The 12,107-nt window shown below is 37.4% G+C and overlaps 1 protein-coding gene across 1 annotated transcript in view; it reads left to right on the top strand.

The window, feature by feature from the left end:
• The first annotated feature begins 8,065 nt into the window (after window positions 1–8,065).
• Window positions 8,066–12,107, top strand: part of LOC124795278 (tyrosine-protein phosphatase non-receptor type 23-like) — a 165,865-nt gene continuing 161,823 nt past the window's right edge. The window contains exon 1 of the mRNA XM_047259223.1: window positions 8,066–8,465. Coding sequence (XP_047115179.1) covers window positions 8,379–8,465 — 87 coding nt within the window. The 5' untranslated portion in view covers window positions 8,066–8,378. The remainder of the gene's footprint in view (window positions 8,466–12,107) is intronic.

The following is a 12,107-nucleotide window of genomic DNA, read 5'->3' as shown; positions in this document are numbered from 1 at the left end:
GAAATTTAGACTTAAAAGTGGCTCTAATATGAAAGATCAATTGCTTGCATGTGACAGACAATAGGTGCATGAAACTAAAAGATACGCTCTTCAACTTACCAAAGAAGCAAGAAGTGCTAAAAGGGATGCCAAGAGAAAGCTTGGAGATGAAGAAATGCTGCAAGATGAAGCCTATGCTTCAGGAATGTTCTGAGGCACAGTTTAATTGGATTCATATCTTCATTTGCAATTTCCCACAAGTTGTATTTTTCAGAATTCAGGTACAAATATTTTGTAAAGTTTATAAAGCATTGCCCTAATTTTTTTCTGTAACCTACAATAGTCCATACTTATGTAGTAGACCTAACCTTTATTGCAGAATCAACTACATTATGGAAAAAATAACATTTTTATTAGAAAAAATTATAAAAAATAAAATGTAAGGTGTGATATTTTTTATCCTTGTAATATACATAATAGGTGGAATTAAATAGGTCTGTACCTCAGCCATCATGTCATGCATATCTGGTAAAAATTTGGACTCTTTCAAATGTATAATGTTGGATTAAATGTTACTTCAATTTGAGGAAGCATTTTGGAAAAAAATGTATCAATTTCTTTGTAGCTTTTTAATAACCCCAAGTAGATTAAAAAATATTCAGAATACTTGTAATTTGTTTAGAAAGTGTGCTGCATTACCTGATATCAATAAAAGATCTGTAAAACATATACATTATAAACAATGCTTGAAAGAAATAGGTGATGATTTTGACATAGTATTGAGCTGGAAAAGTAGCCTGTATCCTTAAGGTGGAGAAGATGACCACTTCTCTCTGAATGGGGATAGGAACAAAAACGTGATATGCTGTTTGCTGTGAATTATTTTCATATTTCTCAAATGAAGAGAGTAAGAAAGTCATTTGGTAAGTATCCATTCCAGTTGTTCACTATTAAAAATATGATGGGTTATGCGATTCTGCCAAAACTGCAGCAGTATTGGCGATTTACTTTTGTCTGCATTGCTACTGTATTCTTATTTGAAGAAGCATCATCAATTATGAAACTGATACATTTATCATGTTGACACGTTTAATTTTGCTTCTTTTGCCAAAACACAGTATAATTTGCACAAACTCACCTTGCAAAGCTGTTGCGACAGAATTCTGACACACAGTATCTTAGTAAACAAGCAGTTGGCGACCAGGGAGGTTAATGGTGCGTAGAAAACCTCTTTGTGTTAGTCTACAGTAACATAGGAGAAGAAATTTCATGTTGATTTTTGTACTAGCGAGTCCTATTTTCACTAGCTGTCGTTGACTCCTAACGAATTACAGTATTGGTTTGAAAAAATAAAGCAAAAACTATACCTTCACCTGTATCGCTGTACATAAGAAAGTCCTATGTGTTAATTGTGTGGCAAGGTAATCTCCTCTTTGTGTGCTACCCTTTCTCAGAATCTCGTTTCCATGTGTGGACCGGTTTAGGAGATCTGAGGGATGTTATGAATATTTCATTCTCTTGGACGCATGATGGGAACGTAACACAATATATAAAATCCGTTTTCTCGAGATTGGAGACAGATAGTGACCTCCTACCAAGGTTAAAGAAAAATTCATTACGTCACTTAATACACACTACCATATGGTGTGAGATGCACCAAATGCAAAATTTTTCATTCCAAACTTTTCGAATTTTGCGCAGTTTCTTACTTAAATGTGAATGTCAGAATGACTATGACCATTAGCGAGATGATGAGCACTTCACCATGAAACTCACGTACAAGTCCACAAGCAACATTGAATAGTTACTGCAAAATGGTTTGAGAAAGATTGTAAGGCGGGCGCCTCGAATTTGTCAGCCCAGCGCGTCGTCAACTAGCGCTCCGAAAGCGGGCAAAGAATGTTTCGTTCATTGCAGGTCGCCGGCAGGCGTAGAAACGCGCCAGTCCACGCTGGCCTGCGCCAGTCGGCACCACATCTACATCTACATGGATACTCTACAAATTACATTTAAGTGCCTGGCAGAGGGTTCATCGAACCACCTTCACAATTCTCTATTATTCCAGTCTCGTAAAGCGCGCGGAAAGAACGAACACCTATATCTTTCCGTACGAGCTCTGATTTCCCTTATTTTATCGTGGTGATCGCTTCTCCCTATGTAGGTCGGTGTCAACAAAATATTTTCGCATTTGGAGGAGAAAGTTGGTGATTGGAATTTCGTGAGAAGATTCCATCGCAACGAAAAGCACTTTTCTTTTAATGATGTCCAGCCCAAATCCTGTATCATTTCTGTGACACACACTTCCATATTTCGCGATAATACAAAACGTGCTGCCCTTCTTTGAACTTTTTCGATGTACTCTGTCAGTCCTATCTGGTAAGGATGCCACACAGTGCAGCAGTATTCTAAAAGAGGACGGACAAGCTTAGTGTAGGCAGTCTCCTTAGTAGATCTGTTAATTTTCTAAGTGTCCTGCCAATAAAATGCAGTCTTTTTTGTCTTCCTCACAACATTTTTATGTGTTCCTTCCAATTTAAGTTGTCCATAATTCTAATACCTAGGTATTTAATTGAATTTATGGCATTTAGATATGACTGATTTATTGTGTAATCGAAGTTTAACGAATTCCTTTTAGCAGTCATGTGGATGACCTCACATTTTTCGTTATTTAGGTCAACTGCCAATTTTCGCACCCTTCAGATATCTTTTCTGAATCGTTATGCAATTATTTTTATCTTCTGATGACTTTATTAGTCGATAAACTACAGTGTCATCTGCAAACAACCTCAGACGGCTACTCAGATTGCCTCCCAAATCGTTTATATAGATAAGGAACAGCAAAGGGCCTACAACACTACCTTGGGGAAAGCTAGACTTTACTACAAACTGTGACCTCTCTGACAGGGAATCACAATTCCAGTCACATAACTGAGACTATATTCCATAAGCACGCAATTTAACTACAAGCCGCTTGTGTGGTAGAGTGTCAAAAGCCTTCCAGAAATCCAGAAATACGGAATCGATCTGAAATCCCTTGTCAATAGCACTCAACAATTCATGTGAATGAGGAGCTAGTCGTGTTTCATAGGAACGATATTTTCTACACCCATGTTGACTGTGTGTCAATAGACAGTTTTCTTCAAGGTTATTTATAATGTTTGAACTCAGAATACGTTCCAAAATCCTGCTGCATATCGACGTTAAAGATATGGGCCTGTAATTTAGTGGATTACTCCTACTACCTTTTTTGAATATTGATGTGACCTGTGCAACTTTCCAGTCTTTGGGTACGGATCTTTCGTCGAGCAAACGGTTGTATATGATTTTTAAGTATGGAGCTAATGCATCAGCATACTCCAAGAGGAACCTAATTGGTATACAGTCTGGACCAGAAGACTTGCTTTTATTAACCTGGTGGTGCACACACCTGGAAACAGCTGGTCTCACAGACTCTTGAAGTTTCTATCTTTCTGAATTTTCATTTGGATGTATATTATGGAGGGAAGCGTTATTAAATGAAGTAATATCATTAAAAATCAGTTTAGTAAATATATGTAAGGGATTTTCGTCAAAAATATTTACACAAATGGAGATACATAAAATTTAGCTGTTATCAAAATAATGCATGTATTCAATCAGATATTTTATTGATACAGTCTTGGCACACAGTAACAAAATGTTCAAGGCAAATGTATTTCTTGCAGTTCTTACAAATGTATCTTGCTTTTCTGTTTTTGCTTCTGCAATCCACACACCGTCCTCGTCAAGTCGCAGTTGATTCCACTTCAGAAATTTTCACACTGCAAAGCTCTCCAATTCTCTCAGTTATCTTCCGTGGCAATATTTTTGACATTACTCTTTGGTGAAGATGATCATGCAGAAGGGCAAAAGAAAGCTGCCTCAAAAACTCTCTTCTTCTCAGGTGTTCTTTCTGATTTGAGTTGAAAACAATAGCAGCATTTATCGCAGCTGTATTCATGATGCTATAAAAACAACCATTGGCCATCTTCTTGTGTTTCTAGCTACATTATATGCTGTACTTATTCCGTCTACGACATCAACTCCAGCCTTAGTAAGGTTATAGAAAGTGATAACTTCTGTTTTTTTATCATTCCCTGTATTTTCGTCAATATTTCCATTGTGGTGCATCGTTGACAGTAGTAATACCACTCTATTTCGTTTCAGCACATAAGAGACTAAGGTGCAATTATTCTGAAAACCAAACATAGATGACTTTTCTTGTCCGTTTTTAGTGTTAATAAATCCCCTTGGGACTTGTCTCTTATTCTTCCTCAGGGTACCAACGATGGTCGTCTTCTTCGTAATCAATGTGCTTGCAAGCTCATAACTCGTAAAATAATTGTCGCAAGTTATGTTGTGGCCTGTATTCAGGATAGGTTGGCAAAGTCTCTGAACAAGTCCAACTGGTCTGTTGTCCTGTCTGTAAGGGCCTTCAGGCTGTTGCCCAACATACGCCTCCATGTTGAATGTGTAAAACATTCTGGCATCCACTGCTGCAAAAATTTTTACTCCATATTTGTTTGGCTTATTTGGCATTTACTGTCGGAATCTGCATCTTCCACGGAATGCTTCTAGTTTTTCATCAACTGTCACATATTCGGAAACTGTATAAGCCTTCTGGAAGTTTTCAACAATTAGACTGAACACCTGTCTTATCACCGCCATGTGATCTGTTTTCTCCCTTTCCATTCTCGTTTGTTTATCGTCGAATCTGAGGCATCGAAGGAGAAAACGAAATTTTTTTTCATGCCCATTGTGAGATGAAGTATTTCAACTCCTGTGCCATCTGTTCGCCACAAATCTTGTAGACTTAGTCGATGGGCATGTATTACACCAGCGTAGTACAATAATCCCAATAAGGCCTTTATTTCAGCTTTATTAGTTTGTTGTCCATCTCTTTCCCTTGAAAAGTTTCCCTGGATACTTTGAATGTACCTATCAGTGCAGTCAACGAGTATGTGTACAATGTTTTCATCAAAAAACAGTTCCCAGCACTGTAGAGGATTTGTAGCACTTTTCGCAGCACCTTTCACACCTGGTAAATGAGTTATAATGTTATGGCAATGTGTGCAGGAATTCTTTGGCAGAGCACATGAGTTCCATACTGTTCCGTCTTTACCGACAAACACATCACTGTCAGCACCACAATCACTGTCTTCTGGTTCATCACTCAACGTTTTTTGTTCGGTGTCGGAATCACTTTTCCAATCTGGGTCTTGGATATATTCAAAGTTGATTTCTCCATCCTCAAAATCACCATCGTCACTTTCAGCCTATACTTCTTCAATCAAGTTCCTAATTCCCTCTTCCTGTGCCTTGTAAGAATAAGCCATGATGCAGTTACAACACTTACAACACACTAAAATAAGGTACAAAGCACGAAAAAATCTGTTCTACCACAAAATTAAGCAGATACCGCAAATATGCGCGAGCGTGAATAATCTTGGCGGAGCTAACAATAAGCTGACACCAGTACACGCGGTTGGCCTGTGAGACCCTAGACTTCTTTGTTGTGAGCTAACCGGAAGTGCTATTGTTGAAATACCATATACACTATACCAAACGACTGCTATTACACTCACTTAAAGGTACTGAGAAGATAGCTTCTTGGAAACAACTTTCAGGCATTGCATTAATATGAAAATATTCTCCTTGGCCTGACAGACCACCTGCGTGTACTGGCGGGTTAAGTGATTTAAGTTGCTTCACTACTCCGAGGACATTTACTTCTACGTTTCTCATGTTGGCAGCTGTTCTCGATTCGAATTCTGGAATATTTACTTCGTCTTCTTTCGTGAAGGCATTTCGGAAGGCTGTGTTTAGGAACTCTGCTATGGCAGCACTGTCTTCGATAGTATCTCCATTGCTATCGCGCAGAGAGGGCATTGATTACTTCTTCCCCTTCGACCATAGATACTAATAGACTGGGCAAGCAGTGCAGCGGCTATACGTCTGGCGTGGCTGCAACATAGAATCACGTGACTTGGCAGAACGCCGGCGGGAGTTCAAGGCACCATTCTGATTCCTGATTTCACTTCCAGTATTTCTCAGTGGATTTCCTCCTAACTTCACCACATTAAATGTAGCTTATGTAAACACAGCTAGAAGTGATAAATTATTGCGTAACCACTGTACAAATTTAGTTTTACAGCCATTACTTCACAATGAACTTTGTGAACTGCTGAAACACTTTCGATGTTCGGCAATATATTCGCCGCGAATATTTCAGTGTTACCAATTATGAGATGCAATCTCTACTCACAATACGCGTTATGCACTGCATAAAATGTAAATATTGCGTGTGTGTCTTTTAGTGCCTTGGTTGTAGAAAGTGTTATAGACTTCATAAATCGGCATAAACAACAAAACCTGTAACGTAAACACACGTGTTCACATCGAATGTAATGAACTCAATTGTGTCGTTCACCCACAAAACGTAAAGCAGTTTCATTTGAAAGCTCTTTTTTGGTTTAAACAGTTTGTTTCGTAGATGTATCAAATAAGATATCTACAAAATCAGTACCTACTTACATGAATACTTGTTCCACAGATCATGAATACGATACTTCACAATGATGTGTCAGTTTAATGAAATGTAGACCTATCATTACATGACAATTCTTCCAATCACTTATTTATACCTAAAAAATCGTCTACTTAGTAGGAGCTGTCATTCACAGATTCTTTTAGTTTGATTTTAAATGCTGGTTGGCTATCTGTTGGGCTTTTAATGCTTTTTGGTAAATGACCAAAGATTTTTGTAGCAGCATATTATTTATCCCATACATTACAGCTTATTATCTGGAAACTAACATAGGCCATACAACAACCTTTTTGCAAATGGTATTCAGTATTTGTTTCTTATATTTGTATGTTTTGTAACTGGGAAGTACAAAATAAAACTAAACCCTGATGAGAAATCAAACCCCTAACTTGTTTTTGCAAATTGTTCTCTAAAATAATACCAGCATAATTCACCCCTTTTTGTACCAAAGTCAGATTTAATCCAGGATAGTAAAAATCATCATTTCTTCTTACGTAGTAACAATGCACATTGCCATTGCTTTTGGAGTGCGAAGGGTTATTGGTAATAAATCTCTCTCTCTCTCTCTCTCTCTCTCTCTCACACACACACACAAACACACTATATATCTTCTTCAAAGTGCTTCGAACAGATGCGTGTGTGCGCAGTAGGCTTGAAATCTTTTCATTTCACTGCCTGTATCCACATCTGCCTGCGCCCTTCATCCTTTGGAAACCTATACGAAAGAGAAAAAAGCAGCTTTGTAGCTTACCATTTCAAGAAATATATACGATTGCAATGTGCGCCTAGAAACACACACAGCACTTCAAACCGCCAATTTACGTAACTGTGGCGTTCTGGGTAAGGATATGATACACACAATAGTTTATCAGTATTCAAGAAATACCGCTAAATTATACTAATAATACTTACACGTGAAATTTAATGTTACTTCCCTTCACAAAACGCTCGGTACAACCATAAGCACAACAGGATACCACCATTGTTTTGCCAATAGTCACGTGGTATAGCAGTAGAGATGTTGGTGCCACGAAATATACGTCATGACCAGTCTACCAATATCTATGGTCGAAGTTCTTCCCGCTAACATACTTCACATACGACCAGAATATCTTTGGATTTTCTGCCAGGTTTCGAGACAGTTTCGTTGTGGAAACTGTTATAAGCATCTCGCATTGAAGTCCGCGCTAAATTCTGAGCTTCTGTAAAAGATCGCCAATTTTTGGGATTTCGCGACTGTTTAAATTTGGCTGCCATTGTGTGCTGCCTCGTAAGATAATAAGGGGATATTTTCCGCTCTGGTTCTATTCAACTCGTGCTGGACGCAGCTAAACATGACCAGCTTTCTTGTTTTCCTTTTCTTGTTGTTCCACCCCCTTCACCTCATATGGGCGGGAGTTGGGCTAGCAGCGGTATATTTCTCGACTCTTCAGCCAAGCGAATTAAAAAAAAAAAAAAAGAAAACAGTGCGAAACCCAAACAAATCCGCTTTCCTTCTGTAGCCGTAGTCGCCCATCGGTGCTGCCAACTGCCGCTGATCCGAGGGCTCTGGAGACAACCTGAGGGAGACCGAAGCTTCTCCCTTCTCCTCTGTTTACCCCGAGATACAAGTGTCAAAATTCAAAAAGTATATAGCGCGTTAACGTTGCCTAGCTTGCTCCTGGTCGGTGGGGATATGACGTTGCAAACCGTAAAAACATTAACGGAACGTATGAGGGAGCGCAATATGCAGTTGATTTCAAGTAGTAAGCTTGACATAACCGTGATTTCAGTAGCTGTACGATTTTTGTTGTTGTGATTGTTAAGAACATCGATACCACTGAAATACTTCGAAATGGAGGCAGTACAGCGCCTACCTATGCTGAGTTTTGCTCGAAAAACGAGCCCAGAACCTACTTCATTTGGTCCTAAACTGAAACAGGTAATTTTTGCCATAGTGCGTTTCGTAGCTGCAGCTAGATTTTTGTATTGAATTTAAGAACAAATTCCATGTTCACGTGATTTCGCCTAGGGGTCTGAGAACTGATATTTACTCTTGTGGGTTAACATGAAGTCGTGGGCACTTTGCAGCTGATGACAAAACCAAAAAGATAACGTGAAAAAGTTATAATAATCAAGTGCAATAAGGAAAACAATAATTTACGTAAATAAAAAAGAGCAGTGTATTCCAGTCTCAGCAAAACCATTAATAAATGTTTACGTTTTGAAGAAGAAACTAAACGCCAGCCATAAACTAGTAAAAACGGAGAATACATAGTTTCGTCGTTGTTTGGTTAGTTTTATGTTCCATGGGTCATTTGCACGATAAATCGTAATGATGTGAAACGAGAACATTTTATATTCACACCACATACACCTTCACAATCAGGAAAAACACAAGGGGAAAACAGAATAATTGGGACCTGTTACCTTTGGACAATGGTGACAAAGTGTATCTCTCTTGCATAAATTTTACATGGTAATATGATACCTGACATTTCTCCAGAAAATTGCACTACTTAACACATTGCTGTTTACATTGGACATAGATGTGCTCACTATTGTATTGTGTCTTTATTGATCCTCCCAGTTGTTCAATGTACAGAAGTGTACAACATAATATAGGGCAAGTCACTCAGATAATATAACAACATATAGACACAACATTGTTTTATGTAGTGTACATTACACTGAAGATATATCACCTTGTCTCCATAATGTAAGAATACCCGAAGTTGGAGTTACTTTGGGTCTTTGTGGGTAACTTTGGCCCACTGGTAGGAAAAAAGTTTTAACTTTCTTTCCTGCTTAAAATTACGTAATTAGTATGGGATAAATGCATTCACAAGATTGTGAGTTCCATGAAGTAATATTGCATTGCCAAGACGGGACTCAAATGTTCATTATTAATATATGAACAGCCATTACATTCCATAAACTTATGCCTAGTGGGCTCACATAATTTAAACTAAAAACACAGTGTGTGTAGTTTTGTATTATGTCAGCATTATGTTCAATAAAGTGAACTGTCATTTATCTGAAATACAATTTAGATAATATGCTTAACACTTCTGTAAAACAGTGCACATTCTTACGAAATATAGGGTTACTTTAGTCTGGGCCAAAGTAACCTCAAAATGAAGATAAAGTGGTGCTAGGATCTGATTGTGATTGTGAAAGTTTCTCTGCTGTACAAGATGATATCCAGCACCACAAAATGTTGAAAGGTAAACTAGCAGCTAGGCAAAATTATACAGTTCTCTACAACAAAGAACAATATTCTGGAAGTGGTACTAAGATGAGTGAAAGCTGCTGAAGTGATGTGTATGGGGAAGACCAAGTACTACTGGAAATAGCCACAGCAAAAAGGCAAACTGTTCTATTCCTGGGAGGGTTCGATAATAATCATCATTGCAACATGAGTAACAAAATGCGTCTATTTTTTAATACGACGACTTCAAAAATTTGTGTAATGAGACTCACATCCCTACTGTTCAGTATCCCTTACATATGACATATTCTCTTTGCAAATAGTAACTATAATGTACCATGTAACATCTAAATGAATTACACAATTGGTGAAATATTCTGTACTTGTACATTGACTGTATCAATTTCAGAATAAAGTTCAACATTTCCTGTTCTTCCTTTCAAAATGTAGTGTTTGATTTGCTCCTCATGCTGCTGAATGTGTACATTACCACTTTTTCATGAAAAAATGACTGAATGGGTCAAAGCACCCTTGAGTTTGGGTAACATTGACCCACTTGTTTTATGGTACCATAGCAACAGATATAATAGCCTATGTTTCATTTAACATCTTTTCTAATTGATGATACAAGTCTTTGACAATACTAGAAAAATGTATTTGAAATGTTCTCTCTGCCACTATCCCTTGTTTTCTTACCACATATAAAAAGACTGGTAAAATTGGGCCAAAGTAACCCCAGTTTCAGGAAAAAAGCTTCCTAACAAAAGGACCTTTTGCCGAGAACAAGGGTGTGGCATTGCATATAATATATGTGTACTCTACACAAACAAAACCCAAGCAGAAAGACACTGAAATTGTGCAAGTTCCAGTACATGGCTACAGATGTAGTTGATACTATTGAAGTGAACTTACTGTTGAAAAAAAAAAGTTTGTTGGTTCTTTCTACAGACAGGATACATCCTAGATGTCTGATCAATTCTGTGATGAACATCATTTTTATTTTGTCTTAGCACTGTAGGATATAACAACATGTAAACATTTGTGTACATGTCACCAACACAAGTCTGAGATATTTTATTAAGTAGCAGTAATACAGAATATTTTTGTGTACTTGTCACCAACAAAAGTCTGAGATATTTTATTAAATGGCAGTAATACAGAATATTTTTAAAATAAGTCTGTGAAAGAAGCTGTTGAATTGTGCTATGGGAACTGATTTCAAGTCAGTAGTACTTCTTGAGAATCAGTAGAGCTAATCAGTTTAAACTGTTGTAAGTTCTGTGTAGGTAATTGAAACATGGTGATTTTAAAAAAAACTTATGTGATATAGATTAAGTCTAATAACTGGAAAAGAAACAAATCCTCACCTCAGATTGTGATTTTTCATCTTAATCTGTTATAAATCCGATGTTACTGTATTATGCAATATTTTTCCTCCCAGAAAGTTTGCATTTTGCTTCAACCAGACCCCAGTGTAGATTACTTTATATTCTTTTACTTCATATGCCCTCTCAATGTGATTTTTATGATTTCCATTTTTGTGGAATTCAAACATCAAATAATGAGGTGCGGAAGGTATTTTAAACAATGAACCACTGAAATGAGAATAACTTGTGTAACTTTTGAAATGTTAGACTGTCAGTTACTGTAAAGAAATAATTGTTCTTACTGAATAGGAATTACTAGCCAGTTAAAAAATAATTTTATTAGATAGTTAAAAAATCTATTCACCAAGCGGTGGCAGAACACACACATAAAAGAAGATTGTAATTAGCCAAGCTTTTGGAGCAAGTGGCTCCTCCTCCAGGCAGAAGGCTTGAAAGGGAAGAAGGAAAAGGTCTGGAAAGGTCTATGAAAAGGGGTAGATTTCAGAAAAGTTACCCAGAACTGCGGGTCAGGGGAGACATATCGCTCGGTAAGTCTCCTAGACCTCTCTAGTCCTTTCCCTTCACCCCTCTCCCTTCCCTTTCAACCCTTCTGCCTGAAAAAGGAGCCACTGGCTCCGAAAGCTTGGCTAACTATAACATTCTTTTATGTGTGTGTTCTGCTGCCGCTTGGTGAGTAGATGTTTTATCTATCCAATTAAATTATTTTGTAAAAAATTGATTGTTTTGTTGTTATATTAACCAATTAAAAACGATGACTTTCAAATTTGTGTCAGCCAACATTCAAAAGCGAAAGTATTGAAGGATTTGGATACATTTTACTAAACCTGAGCATATATCAGACAACAGTAATATAGTGTAACTTCGAAGTAAGCCTGTGGAATTTTCTGTTTGTTTTCACTATAATTTATTCTCTCACATTTTTCTACATCACACTGTCTTTTGCATTGTCACATCAACAAACTCAGAATTACATTGTTCTCACAAA

This window comes from Schistocerca piceifrons, chromosome 4 (assembly GCF_021461385.2).
Source record: "Schistocerca piceifrons isolate TAMUIC-IGC-003096 chromosome 4, iqSchPice1.1, whole genome shotgun sequence".
Taxonomy (NCBI): domain Eukaryota; kingdom Metazoa; phylum Arthropoda; class Insecta; order Orthoptera; family Acrididae; genus Schistocerca; species Schistocerca piceifrons.
The sequence above is the reverse complement of the archived record's forward strand: the minus strand, read 5'-3'. Positions and strand labels throughout refer to the sequence as shown.